Source organism: Oncorhynchus kisutch, linkage group LG5 (assembly GCF_002021735.2).
Source record: "Oncorhynchus kisutch isolate 150728-3 linkage group LG5, Okis_V2, whole genome shotgun sequence".
NCBI classification, from domain to species: Eukaryota; Metazoa; Chordata; class Actinopteri; order Salmoniformes; family Salmonidae; genus Oncorhynchus; species Oncorhynchus kisutch.
In genome coordinates, this window is record NC_034178.2 from 14826028 (window position 1) to 14852045 (window position 26018).

General features: G+C 42.7%; 1 protein-coding gene across 1 annotated transcript; it reads right to left on the reverse strand.

Moving 5' to 3' along the window:
- Positions 1-65: 65 nt before the first annotated feature.
- abcb6a (ATP binding cassette subfamily B member 6 (LAN blood group) a) lies at positions 66-26018 on the reverse strand. The gene is made up of 20 exons (XM_020482696.2): positions 25782-26018; positions 24214-24741; positions 22703-22846; positions 19329-19518; positions 18995-19087; positions 18339-18531; positions 17516-17637; positions 17151-17260; positions 16850-16915; positions 13713-13838; positions 12833-12909; positions 12531-12594; positions 11817-11902; positions 8659-8716; positions 8392-8496; positions 7941-8115; positions 7437-7549; positions 2734-2828; positions 2366-2434; positions 66-2091 (listed from the first exon to the last, which is right to left on the reverse strand). The coding sequence occupies exons 2-20, from the start codon at positions 24727-24729 to the stop codon at positions 1932-1934; spliced, it is 2562 nt and encodes an 853-aa protein (XP_020338285.1). The 5' UTR covers positions 24730-24741; positions 25782-26018; the 3' UTR covers positions 66-1931.

Genomic DNA, 26018 nt, shown 5'->3' on the forward strand with positions numbered 1-26018 from the left:
ATGGATACAAAATGTCTAATAATATAAAGCTATCAATACGGTAAATTAGCAAAAACAGAGCCCACTTTGTCATTATACATCTTTAATTATACAATTTATTAACATATATACAAAGAAAAAACAAACCATTGATGTATTTGACTTCCAGGCATGGACAGATGTCACACCCACACACATGGTCACTCTTCCAAAGGCAAAGATCACACTACAGACAAACTATGCCCCCAAATCACATTTCAAAAATGTTTGACATTGTGTCAAAGCAGTTAATATCTTTACAAACATTTCTGGAAGGCACAAATGGAACGGCATCAAACATGTATTTGATACCATTCCACCTATCCGCTCCAGCCATTGCCACAAGCCCGTTCTCCCCAATGAAGGTGCCACCAACCTCCTGTGGTGTCAATGTCACTCATGTCACAGATAACATTTCAAATTCATGGTGCATTAGTGTAAATAATTTGACTGCACCAATTTGTGCACATTGTACACCTACAAATGATTGACTGCTGTAGTGGTGGAGCAATTATTTGGTAGCAGAACAACTCTAGCTCTTTGGTATTACTTCTGCAGTCACAAATGCTCAAATGCATTTGAGATTCATCTATTTATTTCACAGTCTGCAATAACTTTTCATGATGTAAAGTCTGCTCTGCACTATATGGATGGTAAGTATGTTAGTTTTCACGTCCCCTTGATTAATGCAGACAGTTTCCAATTCAACCCCAAACCTGTAACCCTAGGAGACTTAACATAGATTTAAAGTCCCCATTCTCTCTCAAATAAACTAAAGTTCAGCTAAATGGCTATATCTTCCCTTATGGCCCTTTTTAAAATCAATTAAACAGAATTTGACAATGAATAAATGGAGTGTGATTATTATCAACAGATACTGACAAACTCCACACTGCCTTGGGAATGCAAGGCATAGATATTTACAAATTCAAACAGACTAATTTCTTCCATTAAAATAAAGATACACTTGACAGTAGTTCTGTACTCAAAACGGGTAGCAGCATACAGGCTTGAGGATTGGGTTCATTCATAGATAAAGGTTTGCTTTTCCGCTACTAATTTTGTAAATTCTATCGATTCTGTTCTCTTTAATATACTGCCAGTAGTTCTTATTGATCACCATTGGTGACAATTCAAAGTTTTACATGTATCAGTCAACACCTAGACTGTACTGTACATGACAATACCCAAGTCTGATTTGAGTAAAATTGATGCAGCTCTAAAAATCTCATTTACAATGAACCTGTTCAATAAGATCTGCTGTAAATACAACAAATTCACTTCTCAACCCCTAAACATTAGTCAACCATTTAAAGTGTCGTGAGACTGTGCCAAACTGCCGATACCTGCGCTTAAGGTATTCGTCTACTTTGGACTTGCTGCCGCTTCTGTGGACGGCTGCAATCAAACGACTTCAGACAGCAAGAAGACGGATTATACTGAATCAGTCGGCACTAATCACTCATGCACAGACGCACGTAACATAACTGGTACAGTAGTGTTTTTCAACAGACTGTGGGATGAGACAACAGCCACGGATCATTTGGAGAAATCATGATTTTGCAGGTGTTTGCATCGTTAAAATTTTGGAAGGGGAGGGAACATTTGGCTTCTAAACGTGCCCATAACTTGCAGAAAGGGGGGGGGGACTACTTAAAAAAAAAAAAACATCTGTTAATTAACCTAATGAACACGATCCTGAATACACTTAAAAACAACTGGCCTGAGGCATTCACTGTACAAACATTTTGATTGAATGATCAAACATAAAATACCCAATAAATATGTGCTTAAAATTTTACTCATAACAGAATTAACCTCGATGGACGGATACCCTAAAAAATACAAAACAGACTTTTGTCCTCCTCTGTCTCCTCACAATGTCTACATATTCTTGACCTCTCACTCAAGACTCAGTGGCTCCTGTGGCCTGCAGTGACTGATGGGGGCTGTAGTTTCTCAGACTTCCTGTCTTTGGCTTCGGTGTCAGAGGCTGAGTCGGAGTCCTGTGCCTGTTGCTGCTTCATCCACATGTCACAGTACAACCCTTCCTTAGCTAGCAGCTCATCATGCCTGGGAGGAAGAAAGTAGAGAATATGTAGTTACAATGGGGACACACAATCACCATTACCATCATCAAGTACAATGTCAAGATGTTCCCACTATATGGTGTTGAGAATAGAACTATAGTGTGAGAAGCATCCAACATTGGCCTGTCCCATTCTTGGCATTTACATACATTCTTTAGATGTTTGTTTCTTGAAGAGCATAAAACAATATTTTGATTGGAATAGGCTTGTGGAGTGTGCAGCAATCGAACAAACACTCTTTCAACCATTCAACTCACCGTCCTCGCTCTGCTATCTGACCGTCACTTAGTACAAGAATCTGGTTGGCACCGATGATGGTCGACAACCTGAAGACAGACAATTCACAATCTGACTACAGACCGGACAGATCCAAACCATACAAACTCAGCATTAGAGGGGGGGAAATGTGTGTGTCCTAATCACAGGAGGTTGTTGGCACCTTAATTGAGGAGGACAGGCTCATGGTAATGGCTGGAGTGGAATGGTATCCAACACATCATGATGCAATTCCATTCGCTCCGTTCTAGCCATTATTATGAGCCGTCCTCCCCTCAGCCTCCACTGATCATACTGTATGGGTTCCCTCTATACATGCATCTTGTTCCAACTGAGAGCCATCGCATACCTGTGAGCCACGACGATGGTGGTCCGATTGGAGCACACTTTGGTGAGCGACGCCTGAATGTTGCGCTCCGTCTGTGTGTCGAGAGCAGATGTGGCCTGTGCAGAGGGAAAACTTTACGAGATAAGTAACATATTCGAGTTTGGTGAACTCGTATTAATCCACTGTAACACAATACGAAAGGGGATCAGTGGTGTGGGGGCAAACATTGTCCCTCTTCAAATATGTGAAGAATGCATCTTTGCTTCGTCTCGTTCTTGAAGAAATATCTGATCTGACATGGCTGGACTGGTGAAAGCTAAGTGATAGAGCCAATGCGTTCACCTAGGGTTGCACATTTTGGGGAATATTCAGAGGTGGAAACTTTCCGTGGGAAAATATGGGAATAAACACAAATATATGCAAAGTAATATTAATACTATTTAAATGTAGATGTTTTTTGAATTGGATATATTTACCATATCATATGGAGACAGAAACATAAACCTTTTACCTTGTCATAAGTAGACATAATTGCAAATGATTAAATCCTTCCAATAGAAATAAAAAATACAATTTAGTTACGAATTGAACTTTAATTAAATGAGTTGACTCTTCACATGGGATGATTTCAATGAATAATAAAATAAAGGGAATACTGAATGATCCCCAATTATCCATTGCATCTCCCAAAAACATTTAACATATTGAAGTTGGAAGTTTACATACACCTTAACCAAGTACATTTAAAATAGGTTGTTCACAATTCCTGACATTCAATCCCAGTAAAAATGCAGTCTTATGTCAGTTAGGATCACCACTTCATTTTAAGAATGTGAAATGTCAGAATAATAGTAGAGAGAATGATTTATTTCAGCTTTTATTTCTTTCATCACATTCCCAGTGGGTCAAAAGTTTACATACACTCAATTAGTATTTGGTAGCATTGCCTTTAAATTGTTTAGCTTGGGTCAAACGTTTCAGGTAGCCTTCCACAAGCTGGGTGAACTTTGGCCCATTCCTCCTGACAGAGCTGGTGAAACGGAGTCAGGTTTGTAGGCCTCCTTGCTCGCACACGCTTTTTCAGTTCTGCCCACAAATGTTCCATAGGATTGAGGTCAGGGCTTTGTGATGGCCACTCCAATACCTTGACATTGTTGTCCTTAAGCCACTTTGCCACAACTTTGGAAGTATGCTTGGGGTCACTGTCCATTTGGAAGAACCATTTGCGACCAAGCTTTAACTTCCCGACTGATGTCTTGAGATGTTGCTTCAATATATCCACATACGTTTCCTCCCTCATGATGCCATCTATTTTGTGTAGTGCACCAGTCCCTCCTGCAGCAAAGCACTGCCACATCATGATGCTGCCGCCCCGGTGCTTCACGGTTGGGATGGTGTCCTTTGGCTTGCAAGCCTCCCCCTTTTCCCTCCAAACATAACGATGGTCATTATGGCCAAACAGTTCTATTTTTGTTGTTTCATCAAACCAGAGGACATCTCTCCAAAAAGTACAATCTTTGTCCCCATGTAAAGTTGCAAACCGTAGTCAGGCTTTTTTATGGGGGTTTTGGAGCAGTGGTTCTTCCTTGCTGAGCGGCCTTTCAGGTTATGTCGATATAGGACTTGTTTTACTGTGGATATAGATACTTTTATACCCGTTTCCTCCAGCATCTTCACAAGGTCATTTGCTGTTGTTCTGGGATTCATTTGCACTTTTCGCACCAAAGTACATTCATCTCTAGGAGACAAAACGCGTCTCCTTCCTGAGCGGTATGATGGCTGTGTGGTCCTATGGTGTTTATACTTGTGTACTATTGTTTGTACAAATGAACGTGGTACCTTCAGGTGTGAGGAAATTTCTCCCAAGAATGAACCAGACTTCTGGAGGTCTAAATTGTTTTCCTGAGGTCTTGGCTGATTTCTTTAGATTTTCCCATAATGTCAAGCAAAACGGCACTGAGTTTGAAGGTAGGCCTTGAAATACATCCACAGGTACACCTCCAATTGACTCAAATGATGTCAATTAGCCTATCAGAAGCTTCTAAAGCCATGACATCATTTTCTGGAATGTTCCAAGCTGTTCAAAGGCACCATCAACTTAGTGTATGTAAACTTCTGACCCACTGGAATTGTGATACAATAAACTATAAGTGAAATAATCTGTCTGTAAACAATTGTTGGAAAAATTACTTGTGTCATGCACAAAGTAGATGTCCTAACCGTTGCATGTTGCGTGCTTTGGTGTGTGTTCCCAAACAAGGACCAGTTGCGCTCTGAGGAGGCTGATGATGGTGGGATTTGGAGGATGATGGAGGCAACAGGGGAAAGAGCCCAAGATCCACAATGTCCCTTCCACCAGGTGGCTGATGAGATATGTTGGCACGATATGTTGGCATCTCCACCCCAAAGCTCTTGCTTGGAAGTGTACTCGCCAGATTGCCAAGATCCTTGCCCTCATCCAGGCCAAGGTAGTGAGACACGGTAGTAATGACACCATAAGCCTTGTTGATCTCTGCGCCAGACAGGATGCTCTTGCCAACATACTTGGGGTCCAACATGTACGCTGCGGCGTGTATGGGCTTCAGGCAGAAGTCTTCACGCTTTTTGATGTATTTCAGAACTGCAGTTTCCTCTGCTTGGAGCAACAGTGTAGTGGGCAGGGCAGTCCGTATTTCTTCTCTTACATCTGCAAGCAGAGTCTGAACATCAGACAGGATAGCATTTTCTCCCTCAATCTGTGCAATGGCTACTGCTATAGGTTTCAGGATTTTCAGGCTGTTCACCCCTCTCTCCCAAAATACATAATCCAGGAGGATCCTCTCTATGGGGCTGTCCATATCGGCAGACTGTGATATGGCCATTTCTTGGAGAGACTCCTTCCTCTCCAGGAGACTGTCAATGATGACAATACCACCCCAATGGGTGTTGCTGGGCAGCTTCAATGTGGTGCTCTTATTCTTCTCACTTTGCTTGGTGAGGTAGATTGCTGCTATAACTTGATGACCCTTTACATACCTAACCATTTCCTTGGCTCTCTTGTAGAGTGTATGCATTGTTTTCAGTGCCATTGTGTCCTTGAGGAGCACAGCCAATGGGTGTTATGTGAGAGTAGGACTCCTCCACTTTAGACCAAGCAGCCTTCATGTTCGCAGCATTGTCTGTCACCAGTGCAAATACCTTCTGTGGTCCAAGGTCATTGATGACTGCCTTCAGCTCATCTGCAATGTAGAGACCGGTGTGTCTGTTGTCCCTTGTGTCTGTGCTCTTGTAGACTACTGGTTAAGGGGTGAAGATGATGTAGTTAATAATTCCTTGCCCATGAACATTCGACCACCCATCAGAGATGATTACAATACAGTCTGCTTTCTCTATGATTTGCTTGACCTTCACTTGAACTCTGTTGAACTCTGCATCCAGCAAATTAGTAGATAAAGCATGTCTGGTTGGAGGGGTGTACGCTGGGCGAAGGATATTCAGAAATCTCTTCCAATACACATTGCCATACACAGCTCGAGCAAGACATTCATCAGCATTTCTCTGATTACGTAACCTCTGATTCCAGGAGGACCATGAGCTGTTGCTATCGATAAGGTGTCTGATTCATCATAGAAGTAGAGGGACTTTTGTCAGAGGCTGCTTGTTTTGAGCGCTGAGGGAACTTTATGCACTTGGCCAGATGATTCTGCATCTTTGTTGCATTCTTCACACATGATTTGGCACAGTATTTGCAAATGTACACAGCTTTTCCTTCTACATTAGCTGCAGTGAAATGTCTCCACACATCAGATAGTGCCCATGGCATTTTCCTGTAAAGACTAGAAAAAATTAGTAAAAAAAATAAAAAATAAAATTCCATGTACAGATAAATAGTTAAGCAGTTAGATTAAACAACTCCTTTGTAAGATTTATTTTTATTTTTAATTAAACATGTTTGGGAACAGGTGAATTAACACTCCTCAGATAGCGTGCTCAAGCAAGCTAAAACCCACATGGTAGCAAAAGCTAACTAGCAGATATTGTTAACTTAGAAATGATTTAAACACACTTTGCTGTAGGCTACTATTTACTAGTTAACAAAAAATCATGTATGTCATATAAAATATATTCACCCCACCCAGTATTGTAATCAAAACTTACCAGAAAGCATGTAGTCCTTGGCTTAGACAGTGTAGTAGTGTGGACTCAATAGCATCTCATTAGTGTGCAAGATCTTGAGAATCATCTGTACATGTGATGGAAGAGTGAACTGTACATGTGATGGAAGAATGCACTGTGCATGCAGAGAGTTGCAATTGCATTGAATTGGGGATAATTTAACCAAAATATGCCACAATACCTAGAGTTGCCTTATGTGTATCCCACAAAAAAGGTTCACTGTTATAAGCTAACTTTTATTAATGAATTTAAGCAAAATTCCCATGGAAAAATTCCAGATATTTAACAGAAAGTTTATTACCCTTTGCAACCCTTTGTTCACCTATCAATTTGTGAAAGCTCAGCGATATCTTCAAGGAGAGGAGGGAGGAAGTGTGTGTTTTTTAAGTATTTGAATGCTCCGGGGTGAAGTTTCACCTTGGTAAAGATCTAGGACCAGCTTCCCCTACACAATCCTAAACCTAACCAAAAATAGAAGAAAAAAATTCAACTAACCCAAGATCATCTTCACGCTATACCTATCTGAACAGGGTCATTGAGCCTCCTGTTGGACCTTCCTGAAAGTTTACCTCATCCAGCAGGATGATCTGAGGGGCCTTGAGGATGGTGCGGGCGATAGCCACCCTCTGCTTCTCCCCCCCGCTCAGCTTCAGACCCCTCTCGCCCACCTGGGTGTCGTATCCTGGGTAGGGGGACAGACAGAGACAACACAGACACAAACGTCACTCACCTCATACAGTAACAATGACAGCCCGACAGCTACTGTGTGAACTCCGCAAATCTCCCCACTTGTTTGAGGAGATTTAGATGTCAAAATGCTTCGGCAAATGTGGTTGGTAAATACAAAACACCTACACAAACCCTTAAAACAACAATATTGAAACCCATAAGCCACTTTCAGGTTAACTACAAACATAAATATAATGACAACATACAGCTCTGGTTTCCAGGCACAGATTAAGCCTAGTCCTGGACTCAATAGAGAATCTCCATTGAAATCATTTTTTTAGTCTTGGACAAGGCTTAAATTGGTGTCCGGGAAACCATCGAAAGAGACCGTTTTATTTCGGTACCTTCTGGGAACGTCTGGATCTTCTCGTGAATGTCCGCGGCGATTGCCGCCTCCTCCACTTCGTGGTCGCTGGCAGAGATACGTCCGTAGCGGATGTTGTTGCGGATGTTGTCGTTGAAGAGGACCGTGTCCTGGGGCACCACGCCGATGTGGGCACGCAGAGACACCTGCTTCACCTGCACCCAGATACCAAGAGGCTCAGATTACTCTATATTAATACAAGGTCAAGTTCACTAGGTCACGCAATGAAAAAAATGTTTTCAAACATCCAGATAATAATGTTTTTTTCTTAATTTGGTGCCTAATGAACACGACCCAGGTGTATCATATTAACAATACTGTATAACTGAAATAGAAGACCAATGTGTAACAAACCTAATGTTATATACAGCATGTGCTAACAAGGCACTATGTCTGGGAACTATTCTCTTGCAACTGGGCAAATTACTCACCTTAGAGATATCCTGGCCATCGATGCGGATGCATCCTCCCTGGACGTCGTAGAAACGGAAGAGCAAGCGAAGGATGGTACTCTTACCACACCCTGACTGGCCAACCTAGGGATGTCAACAAACACACAAACTGTTGAGAAGCAAGAAACAGCTGTACTACACATGGTCCGGACATAAACCATCACATGACTGATAGAGAGAAATCAAACACTACTCAAGTGTGCGGAATATCTGGGTAATGATCGGAAGCTTGGAATCCAATCTTACCAATGCAACAGTCTGGCCTGGCTGCACAGTAAATGATACATCCTTAAGGATCTCCTTCCTTAAAAAAAAAAACACACACAGAAGCACAAAATATATATTTAATCAAATCAAATGTTATTTGTCACATGCTTACTTTCAAGCCCTTAACACTTATTTTTTCTAAAAACTGCACCGTTGGTTAAGTAAAAAAATAGATAAGTAAAAAATACAAGTAACAAATAATTAAACAGCAGCAGTAAAATAACAATAGCGAGGCTATATACAGGGGGTACCGAGTCAATGTGCGGGGACACCGGTTATTTGAGGTAATATGTACATGTAGGTAGAATTAAATCGATGGCTGGAGTCTGACAATTCTTAGGGCCTTCCTCTGACACCGTTTGGTATACTGGGCCGTACGCACTACCCTCCGTAGTGCCTTGCGGTCGGAGGTCGAGCAGTTGAAATACCAGGCGGTGATGCAACCATGCTCTCCATGGTGCAGCTGTAGAACTGAGGATCTGAGGACCCATGCCAAATCTTTTCAGTCTCCTGAGGGTGAATAGGCTTTGTCATGCCCTCTTCACAACTGTCTTGGTGTGTTTGGACCATGACAGTTTGTTGATGTAGATACCAAGGAACTTGAAGCTCTCAACCTGTTCCACTACAGCCCCGTCGATGAGAATGGGGGCGTGCTCGGTCCTCCTTTTCCTGTAGTCCACAATCATCTTCTTGTGTCTTGATCACATTGAGGGAGAGGTTGTTTTCATGGCAGTCATGAGTGAACAGGGAGTATAGGAGGAGACTAAGAACGCACACCTGAGGGGCCCCCGTGTTGAGGATCAGTGTGGCGGATGTGTTGTTACCTACCCTTACCACCTGGGGGCAGCCGGTCAGGAAGTCCAGGATCCAGTTGCAGAGGGAGGTGTTTAGTCCCAGGATCCTTAGCCTAGTGATGATCTTTGAGGGACTATGGTGTTGAATGCTGAGCTGTAGTCAATGAATAGCATTCTCACATAGGTGTTCCTTTTCGTCCAGGTGGGAAATGGCAGTGTGGAACGCAATAGAGATGGCATCATCTGTGGATCTGTTGGGGCGGTATGCAAAGTGGAGTGGGTCTAGGGTTTCTGGGATAATGGTGTTGATGTGAGCCATGACCAGCCTTTCAAAGCACTACCGACGTGAGTGCTACGGGTTGGTAGTAATTTAGGCAGATTACCTTAGTGTTCTTGGGCACAGGCACTATGGTGATCTTCTTGAAACATGTTGGTATTACAGACTCAGTCAGGGACAGGTTGAAAATGTCAGTGAAGACACTAGCCAGTTGGTCAGCGCATGCTTGGAGTACACGTCCTGGTAATCTTTTTTGGCCCTGCGGCCTTGTGAATGTTGACCTCTTTAAAGGTCTTACTCACATTGGCTATGGAGAGCGTGATCACAGTCATCTAGAACAGCTAATGCTCTCATGCATGTTTCAGTGTTACTTGCCTCGAAGAGCGCATAGAAGTTATTTAGCTCGTCTGGTAGGCTTATGTCACTGGGCAAAAACGGGATTTCTTATAAAGGCAACAATCGCTTCCGGGTTAGAGTCCCGCTCCTTGAAAGCGGAGGCTCTACCCTTTAGATGTAATCCATGGCTTCTGGTTGAGGTATGTACGTACAGTCACTGTGGGGACGACATCATCAATGCACTTATTGATGAACCCAGTGACTGATGTGGTGTACTGCCATCGGAAGAATCCCGAAACATATTCCAGTCTGTGCTAACAAAACAGTCCTGTAGCTTAGCATCTGCTTCATCTGAGCACTTTTTTTATTGACTGAGTCACTGGTGCTTTAGTTTTTGCTTGTCAGCAGGAATCAGAAGGATATAATTATGGTCAGATTTGCTAAATGGAGGGCGATGGAGCGCTTTGTACGCGTCTCTGTGTGTGGAGTAAAGGTGGTCAGAGGGAAAAACCCTCTGGTTGCACATTTAACATGCTGGTAGATGCCGCCTCTGGATGAGTATTTTCCTGTCTGCTTATGGCCAGCTCATTGAGTGTTGTCTTGGTGCCAGCATCGGTTTGTGGTGGTAAATAGACAGTAAGAAAAATATAGATGACCACATTATTTACCAAGAGAGCTAGCGGGTTTTACGCTTTTCATGAGATACTCTACCTCAAGAGAGCAAAACCTTGAGACTTCCTTAGATTTCATGTACCAGCTGTTGTTTAAAAATATACATAGATAAAATATGCACCAGCTGTTGTTTAAAAATATACATAGACAAAATATACATAGACCGCCACCCCTTGATCTATTCTGCCGAAAAAGCGTAAAACCAGCTAGCTGTATGTTATTCATGTCATCGTTCAGCCACGACTTGGCTGTAAGATATTACAGTTTAAATATACTTTTTCTCCCCAATTTCGTAGTATCCAATTGTTACTGTCTTGTCTCATCGCTACAACTCCCGTACGGGCTCGGGAGAGACGAAGGTCGAGAGCCATGCGTTTGGCCTAGCGTCGTCCGGGTTAGGGAGAGTTTGGCCGGTAGGGATATCCTTGTCTCATCACGCCCTAGCAACTCCTGTGGCGGGCCGGGCGCCGTGCGCGCTGACCAGGTCGCTAGGTGTACGGTGTTTCCTCCGACACAGTGGTGCGGCTGGCTTCCGGGTTGGTGTTAAGAAGCAGTTTGGTTGGGTTGTGTTTCGAAACACAACACAAGGATATCCCTACCTGCCAAACTCTCCCTAATCCGGACGGCGCTAGGCCAATTGTGCTACGCCCCATGGACCTCCCGGTCGCGGCCGGCTGCGACAGAGCCTGGGCTCAAACCCAGAGTCTCTGGTGGAACAGCTAGCACTGCAATGCAGTGCCTTAGACCACTGCGCCACCCGGGAGACCAATATTACAGTTTTTCATGTCCCATTGGTACGATAAACGTGCTCGTAGTTTGTCTATTTTTTTATCCAATGATTGATTGTTGGCTCATAGGACCGATTGTAAAGGTAGATTACCCACTCACCGTCGGATCCTTACAAGGCACCCAGACCTACGTCCCAATTCAAAGGAGAAAGCTGGAACTACCACAACTATGATTATTCATCAAACTGTTTCTGAATCAGTCTCTGTGTATAGCCTACACATCAGTCCAAACGAGACCTGAATATACATTTTTTAAATCTTAGGACTTACCCGTCAGTGTAGTTAAAGTATACATTCTCAAACTCCACTTTTCCCAGTTTATAGAGAAGGTTCCCTGCGTTCACCGCATCCTTGACCTGAAGAGAAATCAAGATAAAGCACATAAAAACTACAAAAAATACATTTCCCATAATGAAATGCAAAGATTAGATTCTGACATAGGGAGAATCTCGATTGGTTTTGCTTGCCTCCTGCCTCCTCTCTTCTACCCTCGCCTCATTTGAAAAACGTTGAAAGTAATCAAAGAGGTGGCGAGGAGAAGGAACATGGAAACAAATAAAAAATGAGACTCTTTCTCCACTCACACATCACCAGGAAAATGATATGTACAGAAAAAATAAATGTGTAAAGTGATTAAAAACTAAATATTCTAGTGGTGCAAGACATTTTATAGATAAAAGTATACGTAGTGCATTGTTTTTAAATGTGTACATGCTCTTCTCCTCTGAGAAAACAAAACCTGATTCAAAGGGATTTTAAAACACTTCCAAGCTACCTGCCACGAGGACACTATTGTGCATCCTCTGTCGAAGTAGGTAATCGAGGATGGGAGAAGACTACCTACTTACGAATTGGCACTTCTCGATCACTTATCGGTTGCCTGTCACAGAGGACGGAGGAGCGGAGGAGAGGACAGGCTTTTCCAATTGAGAATCTCCCATACACACCAAAAAGCTGGTCATTGATAACCAATTTCAAAATTACCTCCTCTTCCTCTGTAAAGAGCTTAAACATGCTCTCCATGTCGATAAAGGAGCTCTGGATCATTCTGTGGAGGATGAGGACGTATGTATTATAAAGAGCACCTGTTGTGTAAACAATGCCTTTCATCGATCTGTGTCAATAGTCTAGCTTAATTTGCTTGTGTCTTTCTTGATCTAGACAAGACATGTGGAAGCAATATGGTGGAAACTCATCTAGTCCATTTAGCTGTAAGTGATAGGCATAAGAGACTAGGGAAGGATGACAGGAAGTAGAATTGAAACCCAGCCCATAACTCCTCTCACCTGTAGTAGGTTCCAAACCAGTTGAGAGGGGTGTAGAGCTGGATGATGTAGGTGCCGAAGAGAACAAAGTCTCCAACCTGGAGATAGAGTGCATTAGCCTGGTTAAACCAGACTGAACACTTGGCTCACTATTGTTTCACTTCGTTCAGTTTGGTTTAACCAGGCTAAAGTTCACAGCAGCTGACTTGAATGTATACTTCATACACCACATGTATTACTGAGAAAAACATGCAATACCACAACACTGTGTCAAAGGGAAGTTTTTTAGCACATGTTCAAACATGCATACAGTAACAAGGCTGCATGGCCTTGTAGTGATGCAATGTCTGTTTTGCATTTGTATTAATTGCTTTTGTTGGCTGGGCAAGTTACAAATAATTTCCTAATTAGAGTACAATAACGTTTTCTAATCTAATGTAGGACAGAGTTCGAAAAACAACAGAGTGGAGAGAGTTTGAGGTGGGTCAACAGGGCTTTTCACACTTCCGAGCCAAACCAAGCTGCACTGGTCAGGTTACACATCCAGACATTTAACCGTAGTTGCTGGAACCGTGCTGATACGGACAATGTGAAAAGAGCCAGGGCAGTTTGTTTTCAGGCGGCCCGATAGTGTGAAAAGGGTAGTAGAATGAGTATCTAAGCCTTTAACGGGGAACTTCAGTATTTCACAACTTCATGTTAAATTGTTTCTCACCCGGAAAGTGGTTATTTATCAAAAAAAATTATTATAGGATTATAGATTGGATTATAGATTACAGAATGGATTATAGATTACAGTCCCGGCTCATAGACTATTGTCAAGGGGAGGAACCATCTAACATTAATTTATAAAATACTAAAAACTTTCCCTTTAAGCTAGCAAGGGCTCCGAGCTCAGTACCTTAAACTTGCCCTCCTGGACAAAGTAGGCACACAGCAGTGACCCGGCCAATAGGCCTGAACCGATGATCAAGTTCTGTGTCTGGTTCAGGAAGGCCAGAGATGCTTGTGTCTTCCATTCTGAGATCTAGGACGGGAGGGGACAGACAGACAAACAGGTCATAAATGCAACATTACAATCAAAAGAGTTATAGTCTGGTCCCAGATCTGTTTGTGCTGTCTGTTTGCACTGCTGAACAGACCTAGAACCAGGAAAATAGAGATACAAAAGCTAAAGCAATGTCTGCTGGTTGCAGTTCCAAAATCCTAGAACATCATTAATGGTGGAAAGCTCAATTTAACTATGCTTCTGATGTGGTCAAAACACATTTCATATATATCTATTCATCATGTTACTGGTCACTGTTACATGTATATATTATCACTAGTATTTTTCCATAAGTATTTAAATATTTCTGCTACCAGTCACTTTTTAGCCCTGTTTACATCTACAATGCCTTTTTTATTGTGTTACAGCCTGAATTTAAAATGGATTCAATTTGATTTTTTGTCACTGGCCTACACACAATACCCCAAAATGTGGAATTATAATTTGACAATTTTACAAATTAATTCAACATGAAAAGCTGAAATGTCTTGTGTCAATAAGTATTTAACCCCTTTGTTATGGCAAGTCTAAATGTGCTTAAAAAGTCACACTAGTTGCATGGACCCACTCTGTGTGCAATAAGTGTTAAACATGATTTTTGAACAACTACCTTATCTCTGTACCCCACACATGCAATTATCTGTAAGGTCCCTCAGTCAAGCAGCGAATTTCAAACACAGATTCAACCACAAGAACCAGGGAGATTTTCCAATTTTGCGAGGCATTGGAAAATTGGTAGATAAAAAAACCCTGCAAACATCCCTTTGAGCATGGTGAAGTTATTAGCTACACTTTGGATGGTGTATCAATACACCAAGTCACTACAAAAATACAGGCATCCTTCCTAACTCAGTTGCCGGAGAGGAAGGAAACCCCTCAGGGATTTCACCATGAAGCCAATGGTGACTTTAAAACAGTTACATGGCTGTGACAGAAGAAATCTGAGGATGGACAACATTGTAGTTACTCCACAATACTAACCTAATTGACAGAGTGAAAAGAAGGAAGCCTGTACGGAATACAAATATTCTAAAACATGCATCCTGTTTCCAACCAGGCACTAAAGTAATAATGCAAGAAATGTTATCAGAGCAATTAACAGAGTACTGTAACTCTCCATATTTTCAAGCATAGTGGTGGCTGCATCATGTTATGGGTATGCTTGTAATCATTAAGGACTGGAGATTTTTTCAGAATGCTTTTTTTTTTTACAGAACGGAACTAAGCTCAGGCAAAATCATTGAGGAAAACCTGGATTAGTCTGCCTTCCACCAGACACTGGGGAGATGAATTAACCTTTCAGCAGGAAAATAAGTTGCTTACCAAGAAGACAGTACATGGTCCTGAGTGGCTGAGTTAAAGTTTTGACTTAAATCTACTTTAAAAGGCAAGACCTGAAAATGGTTGTCTAGCAATGATCAACAACCAATTTGACTGAGCTAAAATCATTTTTATAAGAATAAAAAAAAGGGCAAATGATGCAAAGTTCTTAGAGACCTACCCAGAAAGACACTCAGCTGTAATCACTGCCAAAAGTGCTCCTACAAAGTATTGACTCCTGAGTGTAAATATTCACATCCATTTTATATTTCTGTATTTCATTTGAAATACATTTGAAAAAATGTCTCAAGACACATTTCCACTCTGTCATTTTTTCACTCTGCCAAGGGGTACTGTGTGGAGATGGGTGAGAATTTGTTTTATTTCATACATTTTGAATTCAGACTTAAAACAAGATGTGGAATAAGTCAAGGGGTATGAATACTTTCTGAAGGCACTGTGCATCCATCCCACTGTCACACCTGACACTCTTACACACACACACACACACCCCCACCCACACCCACATGCTTCTGCCATCCTGTTTACTAATATTATTATTTATCCTGCTACCAGTCACTTTCTCCTAATCACTGCCTACATGTGAATATCTACTTCATATACTCCAGTATCCCTGAACATTGTAAATGTACTCTGTATACAGATTCCGCTCTTACTTCTTGTGTTATTATAAAACATTTTCTTATCAGTTATACTTTTTTGATATTGAATACTGCACTGCTGGGTAGGGCTTGCAAGTTAACACAATGAGTCCCACCATAATGAAGGTGTGATTTAGGACTTTAATTTCTAACACATTTTATAGATTGTGTGTTTGAGATATAGACTTCTGGGTTGTAACATTGGATTTGTCTATTTCTTCTGCATCCATAGTCTGTGATTAACGGAGGTTGAGGCGGTATTTGTGAGACAAGGGTGGATCTCGAAGGGGACCAGGGCAGGGTTTTTTAAACAAAAACATCTGTAGAGCCCGAATGGTTTGGAGCTACAAACTATTAAAAGCTATACAGTATAGGAAAAGCTAAGACTCCCACGAACACTCACAGGCCACACAAGTCATTAGAAGGTAAGGGGTTCTTCTACATAGAAGATCATAGGAAATCCCAGGACAAAGTGTCTACAATACTGTAATAAGCGTACATAATTGCTGTAACAAACTCCACACAGTTGTCACTGACTAGTTGGATATTCATTTCCCAATGAACAACTTCTGTACTTAGTGTTCATATAAATACATTTTTATCAGGTTTTTGCTTTGGCTGACCTTATTTTTTATTATTGACATTTGTCAATAAAACTCATTAATGCAACTGTTTATGTCAAATTGTTTTGTGTAGCCCTGGTTGTCCTACTTGTAGCCCTGGTTGTCCTACTTGTAGCCCTGGTTGTCCTACTTGTAGCCCTGGTTGTCCTGATAACAAAAATAAAATAAAATAAACTTTGTGAGGCAAAATATGAAAGGCTGGACAGATAAATGAAAGTCATATGAATGAAAAGCCGATTTTCGCTGGGGACTTGGGACTGTGCATGTGACAAATAAAATGTGGAACTGGAATTGACCTTAATAACCTAAGCAAACGCTCTGGTGCAACTTTACACATATCTATATTTTAAACTCTTCAGAGTTTTACATCTATAGCCTGGATTACCTGATACTTCAGAATAGCGTCCTCAAAACGGTTCACCTCGTAATTCTCTGCGTTGTAGTACTTCACCTGTTAGATAAACATTACAATCACAGCCATGAAGCAACTCTGAAGCTGCAAAAAATGCAATATGTTTGAGGGAATCTTCATGTGTCCATTTGGCATCAAAACAGACAAACTGGGAGGGACTACCTGGACTTTTTACATTTTCCATTCAAAAATGTTTTTAAACATTTTCTGTTGCGTGCCCTAATGAACACAATTCAACTATTGAGGTTAAAGGTCAATGAGACCATCTCGATACCGTCTCAAAGTTGAGCAGGGAGTCCACCGCCTTGGACTTTGCGTTGTTGTCCTGGGTGTTCATGTCTCGCCTGTACTTGGTCCTCCATTCTGTTATGATGATGGTAAGAGCTGAAGAGATATATTGATGGACCATTATGAAATACTACATTGGTATTACCAGACCTCAGTCGAATGCATATGTAAAATACTTTCAAGTAGGTGTGATTGATTCAGCTTGGAGTCGATTTAATTGACACTTTTGGGACTATTCCATTGGTGCAGGTCAAGTCATTTGAAAGTATTTCACATATTTGACTCAGATCGGATGATTGTTACTTTATAGAAATAACTAAGTTAGCTCCGGAAAGGAGGCCTTGTACTCACTGAGGTAGAGGAACATACAGACGAATACGATGAGTCCGAACCAGGCGTTGAAGTAGGTGATGAAGTAGATGATGGAGATGACGATATCTGCGATGGTGGGGAAGATGCTGAATACAATGTAGCTGTGGAGAGAATGAGCGGGAGGCCAGGTTTACCTCTGAATTAACACATAGACTGTCCAGAGGTCAGGATGACACTAAAAGACTGAGACGTACTACAGGGAGATCAAAGTTGGGTCACAAAATCACACTGGTTGGTAGTGATGGAAGAAATGGAATGTTGACTCAATTTTAAGGTGGAACGGAGAACAGATTAATCTCTCTTTTTGACTATTGAGTAAACCCCTGAGGAAGTCTCTCGAAGCTTTGAGGATCAGGTAATCACACCAAGATCAAACCAAGATGTGAGCCGCCACTATATATATATATATATATATATATATATAAAAATAACAGTGCCTTCAGAGAGTATTCATACCCCTTGACTTATTCCACATTTTGATGCGTTACAGCCTGAATTCAAAATGGATTAAATAGGAGTTTTAGATGGGTGAGAACAAAAAACACACAAAATACCCCATAATGACAAAGTTACAAAAAATTACATTTTTGAAAATGTACAGAAAATGAAATACATAAATCTTATTTACATACATGCAACAATTTAAAAGATTTTACTGAGTTAAATTTCATAAGGAAAATAAATCCAATAGGCCAAGACTGGGAATACAGATATGCATCTGTTGGTCACAGGTACATTAAAAAAAATGTAGACGTGTGGACCGGAAAACCACGCACACACAATTTATTATTAGGAGACCCACCTGAGCAGGCTGTTGATGGAGGAGGTGCCGCGGTCAATGCTTCGCAGGACGTCCCCGGTGCGTCGGCCCAGGTGCCAGCGCAGAGACAGTGAGTGTAAGTGGCTGAACAGACGCACCTGCACCACCCGGTTGGTGTACTGCTGCACGCGGATCCACAGGAAGGAGCGCAGGTTACTGACGAAGCCGGACGCACCTAGGGAGAGAGTGAGGTACAGGAAAGTGAAGAGAAAGAGAGAGAGGGCAGGGGGTTACGAGTGGGGTTGGGGAGAAGGAGAAAGGGGAGAGGAGATATAGAGAGTGAGGGAACAAGAGAGATAATTAAAATAACAGTACTCAAGGAATGAATGGGAGTAGCAGAGAAATACAAAATGGTGGTGAAATTCCCACTCACCCAGGGCTCTAAATTAATATATATATATAAGCAAGCCGAGAAGCAAACCGCTTTCGCTGTAGTAATGGTGCAACAATGGCGCTAACGAATCCGCACCAGCTTGTTTCTCTAAGGCACTCGGAAACAACGGTACAGCTAAGTCTTATCATTACAACGATTATCTGGGAGATTATTTCATACTTGCACAGTGCTCCCAAAACAAAACCTAGCCGCAAAGCAAGATATTATTGACCAAATTGGTCGAACTTTAGAGCCCTGCACTCACCTGCCCCTCCACCTTGCAGGAACTTGAGCAAGACGTAGACACACACAGTGGTGGCCAAGGTCTTCCAGCTGCTTCCATCAGTCAGCTCATTCACTGTGACAGAAAGAGGGTTGACAAACCCAGGTCATCTTTTCTGCAGTTTTTCTGGGTAGATTATCATGTCAGCCTCAATGATATCACAAAATACTTCTGAGAATGTGCCGTGCAGCACCAATAAAGACAACCTGCAACGCAACCAATAAGGTTGTGACAGCAACAAGTAGGAATTTAAAAAGGCATCCAGATAAAAGCTGGATATAGGGGAGATGTTACGAAACAAGGGATGCTCTCTCACCAATGTTCTTGTAGTAGATGGGCACAAAGACATTGATGACCCTCTCCAGACCCAGCAGGCACAGGCAGAGGAGCACCAGGCCCTGTAACAGCATGCTGCCTCTGGGCCACATGTAGGGCACCAGCAGACGCACCTTCTGCCCAAAGTCATGCCAGGTAGACTGGGATTCCTCTGCCCCATCCAACAGGAGCTGGGGTACAGATAGAGATATTAGGGGTTATTATGAACTTAATAAATACAGACAGGGACAATAAACAACAACAAAAAGGGTTGTGGCCGGGGACTTTAATGCAGGCAAACTTAAATCGGTTTGACCTCATTTCTACCAGCATGTCAGAAATTGTGTGTGCAACCAGAGAGAAAAAAATACTTCTATCCTCCCTATTCCTGCATACAAGCAAAAACTAAAGCAGGAAGTACCCGTGACTTGCTCAATACTGAAGTGGTCAGATGAAGCAGATGCTAAGCTACAGGACTGTTTTGTTAGCGCAGACTGGAATAGGTTCCGGGATTCATCCAATGGCATTGAGGAATATACCACCTCAGTCATCGGCTTCATCAATAAGGACATAGATGATGTCGTCCCCACAGTGACCGTACTTACATTTCCCAACCAGAAGCCATGGAGATGCTATATATTTTAGAAAGTTGAAAGTCATGCGTCCTCCGATACACAACCCAACCAAGACGCACTGCTTCTTAACACAGCGCGCATCCAACCCGGAAGCCAGCCGCACCAGTGTCGGAGGAAACACCGTGCACCTGGCCACCTTGGTTAGCGCACACTGCGCCCAGCCCGCCACAGGAGTCGCTGGTGCGCGATGAGACAAGGACACCCCTACCGACCAAGCCCTCCCCTAACCCGGGCGACGCTAGGCCAATTGTGCGTCGCCCCACGGACCTCTCGGTCGCGGCCGGTTACGACAGAGCCTGGGTGCGAACCCAGGGACTCTGATGGCACAGCTGGGGCTGCAGTACAGCGCCCTTAACCACTGCGCCACCCGGGAGGCCCGGAGATGCTATTTTCAAGGAGCGGGACACTAATCCAGACGCTTATATAAGAAATCCTGATATGCCCTCAGACGAACCATCAAACAGGCAAAGCGTCAATACAGGATTAAGATAGAATCCTACTACACCGGCTTCTTATGCTCATTGGATGTGGCAGGGCTTGCAACCTACTACGGATTACAAAAGGGAAACCCATCCGTGAGCTGCCCAATGACGCGAGCCTACCATACAGGCTAAATGCCTTTTATGCTCGTTTCGAGGCAAGCAACACTGAAGCATGCAGGAGAGCACCAGCTGTTCCGGATGACTGCGTGATCACGCTCTCCCTAGCCGATGTGAGGAAGACCTTTAAACAGGTCAACATTCACAAGGCCGCGGTTCCAGACAGATTACCAGGAAGTGTACTCAGAGCATGTGTGAACTAACTGGCAAGTGTCTTCATGGCCAAGCATGACTCCAACACCATCATTAAGTTTGATGTGGACACAACAGTGGTAGACCTGATCACTGACAAGACAGCCTATAGGAAGGTCAGAGACCTGGCAGTGTGGTGCCTGGACAACAACCTCTCCCTCAACGTGAGCAAGACAAAGGAGCTGATCTTGGACTACAGGAAAAGGAGGGGCGAACACGCCCCCATTGACGTGGCTGTGGTGGAGCGGGTCTAGAGATTCAAGTTCCTTGGTGTCCACATCACCAACAAACTATCATGGTCCAAACACACCAAGACAGTTGCGAAGAATGCATGACAACACCTATTCCTCCTCAGGAGGCTGAAAAGATTGGTGGGTTCCCAGATCCTCAAAACGTTCTACAGCTACACCATTGAGAGCATCCTGACATCCAGAACCTCTATACCTTTCTTTACACTGCGGCTTCTCACTGTTTATTATCTATGCAGTCACTTTACCCCTACATACAGTTGAAGTCTTAAGTTTACATACACCATGCCAAATACATTTAAACTCAGTTTTTCACAATTCCTGACATTCAATCCCAGTACAAATTCAGTCTTATGTCAGTTAGGATCACCACTTTATTTTAAGAACGTGAAATGCCAGAATAATAGTAGAGAGAATGATTTATTTCAGCTTTTATTTCTTTCAACACATTCCCAGTGGGTCAGAAGTTGACATACACTCAATTAGTATTTGGTAGCATTGCCTTTAAATTGTTTAACTTGGGTCAAACGTTTCAGGTAGCCTTCCACAAGCTTCTCACAATAAGTTGGGTGAATTTTGGCCCATTCTTCCTGACAGAGCTGGTGTAACTGAGTCAGGTTTCTAAGCCTCCTTGCTCGCACACGCTTTTTCAGTCCTGCCCACATATTTTCTGTAGGGTTGAGGTCAGGGATTTGTGAATGCCACCTTGACTTTGTTGTCCTTAAGCCAGAACTTTGGAAGAATGCTTGGGGTCATTGCTCATTTGGAAGACCCATTTGCAACCAAGCTTTAACTGATGTCTTGAGATGTTGCTTCAATATATCCACATAATTTTCCTCTCTCATGATGCCATCTATTTTGTGAAGTGCACCAGTCCCTCCTGCAGCAAAGTACCCCACAACATGATGCTGCAACCCCCATGCTTCACGGTTGGGATGGTGTTCTTCGGCTTGCAAGCCTACCCCTTTTTCCTCCAAACATAACTATGGTCAGTATGGCCAAACAGTTCTATTTTTGATCAGACCAGAGGACATTTCTCCAAAAAGTACAATCTTTGTCCCTACGGAAAGTTGCAAACCGTAGTATGGCTTTTTTATGGCGGTTTTGAAGCAGTGGCTTCTTCCTTGCTGAGTGGACTTTCAGGTTATGTCGATATAGGACTCGTTTTTACTGTGGATATAGATACTTTTTGTACCCGTTTCTTCCAGCATCTTCACAAGGTCCTTTGCTGTTGTTCTGGGATTGATTTGCACTTGTCGCACCAAAGTACGTTCATCTCTGGGAGAAAGAACGCGTCTCCTGCCTGAGCGGTATGACGGCTGCGTGGTCCCATGGTGTTTATATTTGTGTACTATTGTTCGTACAGATGAACGTGGTACCTTCAGGCGTTTGGGAAAACTTCAACTGTATCTGTACATACATATTACCTCGACTAATCTGTACCCCCGCACACTAACTCGGCACTGGTACCCCCGCACACTGACTTGGCACTGGTACCCCCTGTATATAGCCTCATTATTGTTATTTTATTGTGTTACTTTTTTTTTCTGTTAATTTAGTAAATATTTTCTTAACTCCATTTTCGTAAAAACTGCATTGTTGGTTAAGGGCTCATAAGTAAGCATTTCACCGTAAAGTCTATCTATACCTGTTGTATTCGGCGCATGTGACAAATAACATTTGATTTGATTACTAGATTACCTGGCCAGTGCCGCCCTCCACGTCGCGTTCGTCCTCGTTGATCAGGAGCATGTACGGTCTCCGTGGTAATCCCGGGGCCTTCAGGCCCAGGAAGAAGAGTGTGCCCGTGCCGACGTAGCGCATCAACCACAGAGAAAATTCCACCTGAGGTAATGAATGAAAAATGCTAAGTCATGACTGAACCTTTAACGGGGCAATCTGCAGCTTTGGCTTGGAGAAATGGAACCACTCAACGGATGAAAGGACCGACCATCCATGGTCTCAAAATGACCGTTTTAACCATCTTTTAAGGTTATACACCGTTTGTTTACATTTACAATGTTTCTAAACATTAAAGTAAAACAAGCTCATATGTTGGGTTCTCATGGGGTGTTACAGTTGAACTAAACTCATGAGGCATATATCATTTATAATCTTCAAGACTCAATGGGTATACATCATTAGTCCAAAAATAGATGTAGCAATTGTAGATTGACTCTTTAAAGGAATCTTGCACTCATAAACTACATTTTAGTATGTTGTCCATTGATAATTCATTCATTTTTTTGGAGTGTAGTATTTCTTTAAATAAGTGATGACTGACAAGCATAACGGCATAAAACACATTTCAATACTCCATTCAACCCATACCATTTACATTTTAGTCATTTAGCAGACACTCTTATCCAGAGCGATTTACAGGAACAATTATGGTTGAATGCATTGCTCAAGGGCACATCGGCAGATTTGTCACCTAGTCTGCTCTGGGATTCGAACCAGCGGCCTTTCAGTTACTGGCCCAACGCTGTTAAATGTTGGGCTACCTGCTGCCCCAACTTCAATGTGAGGCCGAGGTTCTCATTCAAAAGTAATTTACTCAGGAGTTGTTGGATCATTCAGGATTGGAGGAGAGGTGAGTCAGTGGTTACAGTCAGACTGACTATACAAAGTAAACTACTGTACACATTATGACACAAAGTAAACAGAGGACTGTGACTCATTTACACAGATACAGTATCACACCCTATGGGTAAACTAACTTACTTTTTAGAAAGCCCACTATTACACTTGTGTAATGGAGTGTTAAAACTCAATGTTAAGTTTAATACTAATAGCCAGTAACATTATATGCTAACGTTTTTAACAACCTCTATGAAACTAGGGAGTGAGATGGCAGTTTATCCTCACTGAGGGTTGAGCTGTGGGGTTAATTCAAAGAGGTGAAACGTTTGAAAAATGCAGACAGAAATACAAGGAACAGATCTAACACCATTTCCAACTTAACCTGACAGTTAAACATGTTTATTCAACACAAATACATTTCTATCGGGAAGGTCCTCTAACGCTACACCCTCCTGAACAGACCCCAGTGCCACGTTCAGTAGGCAAGGATGTGAAACATTCAGATAGAAATACATTATGTAGAAAAGACGTGTCTCTTTGAGTGATGCGTAGAGGGAGGAGTTACGTCAGCTCTATTGGGGACATTCTATAATGTTAAACCCTCAACAATACCACTGGTCCTCTCTCACCTGCTGCTGTGTGTTCTCCAGGCCCCACCACCAGTAGGGACTGGCCCAGGAGACGAAGGCCAGGTTCTCCGCTGAGAATGCCACAGCCCAGAAGAGCAGCAGCACCGTGCTGTGGCCACGTGTCCGGTCCCTCACCAGCACCCTCCTCCTCTCCAGCCTTAACAGGGCCACGGCCCAGGCCCAGCCCAGCATGGACAGAAGGCCGTACAGCACCACGTAGCCAGGGAGCTCCCCTCCTCCGGCCGCCCTCCAAACCAGCCCCCCCAGGAACTGCAGCAGGAGGAGCAGGGAGACTGCCAGTTGGAGGTCATAGAGGCGCGAGCGCGGAACGAACTTGGGCTCCATCTCGGTGCCGTAGCGGCGGTAGCAGACGCAGTGGAAGGTGCCGAAGAAGAAGGAGAGGGTAAGCAGGACGGTGGGCACCAGGGTGAAGTAGAAGCAGGGCGAGATGCCGCCCTCCAGCCAGGCTTCGGAGATGGAAGCGCTGGCTTCACAGTAGCTTTGCACTGCTACCATGGTGGCTGGAAGCTGGGGAGACAGGGAAGGGTAAGAGAGTATTCACTATAACAGACATATTAGCCTACACATAGGGCTCAGGATCATCAACCTGGTCCGCATGGATGTTAAGAGACTTTAAAAAAGCAGGACAGGCAAAGCAAATCATACAGTTGACTGCATGAAATTCGTATTTTCACCAGATCTTATTTTTATCCTACTCTAAACGGCTATTCGTGATGGAATTCAACTCGTCTAACTTCTTCCATTCGTGACTTCAGATCGTTGCTGCTATACCCTACTTAATGAATCAGGGTTAAGAGCAGATTGAATCTCCTTGAAGTGTGTGTGTTGTACTTTGAAGCAAAACACAGCAAGCATCTCTTCCTCGTGTATAATCATTCAACAGACCTAATAGGCCTAAGAGATCCAGGCCAACCCTGCTATATCGGGCTGTGAACTTGACAATATGGTTAGTGCTTCAGTCATGGCTCCTAAAAGCACCCCAGCCAGTCATCTGGGGTGGGCAGTGGACTAATTCTGATTCAGTCAAGGCACTTAAAACACATCACATTTCATCAACTGATATTCATTCAAAATAACATACTTGAATTAGGTTACAGTGGTATGCCGACAACTGTACCTTATTATCATAACCCGCACAAAACTATTAACCCCTATTACTCCATTGTTTATGCTTTTGTTGTCATATGATATTGAACTTTCTAAACAAATGCTTCAGATGTTGTTGCTCTCATGGAATCATTTCTTGAGCACTACAGATATTGTCGTGGGCATCAAGATGCATTTGTTCCAGTGGCATTGTTTAGCGTGTTTTTCTTGGTGGCCCGCTCTTTGACAGACAGAACATATTTTAAAAAATGTGACAACAAAAACAGACCGTCAAAAATAACCTTAGCAGTAGAGTTTCTCTCTAGCTACCATTTGTGAGACTTGCCTAGTTAAATAAAAATTAAATAAATACATGTGTGGCGTTATCGGTCTGGCCTATCAAGATAGCTAGCTATCTACATTAGCAAGCTTAGATCTGTTGCTTTTAATACAACACTCACATTCTCAAGACAAGCTGGTCCTGGAAAGCAATTTAGTGAATTGAAGCTCCCAACAAATAACTAGTTTTACGCAAAGAGATTTTACAAGTCAAAAATAACAATAATGGCCATCTTGTTGTATCCACTAGTAAACTGTCCTTATTCTTCTTGCTGCTTGCGTGGAGCGACGTATTTCATGACTCAGCAACCGGCATTTTCTCACAATGACACAACTGCCTGAACCGGATCCTAGCGCCC

Excerpts from the sequence above, each read along its gene's own strand:
- abcb6a (XM_020482696.2), bottom strand. The coding sequence starts at position 24,729 with ATGGTAGCAGTGCAAAGCTACTGTGAAGCCAGCGCTTCCATCTCCGAA. Across the intron at positions 11,903-12,530 it reads TCTTTACAGAGGAAGAGGAG|GTCAAGGATGCGGTGAACGC; the intron begins GTAATTTTGAAA and ends ATTTCTCTTCAG. Across the intron at positions 8,717-11,816 it reads TACTTTAACTACACTGACGG|GAAGGAGATCCTTAAGGATG; the intron begins GTAAGTCCTAAG and ends TTTTTTTTTAAG.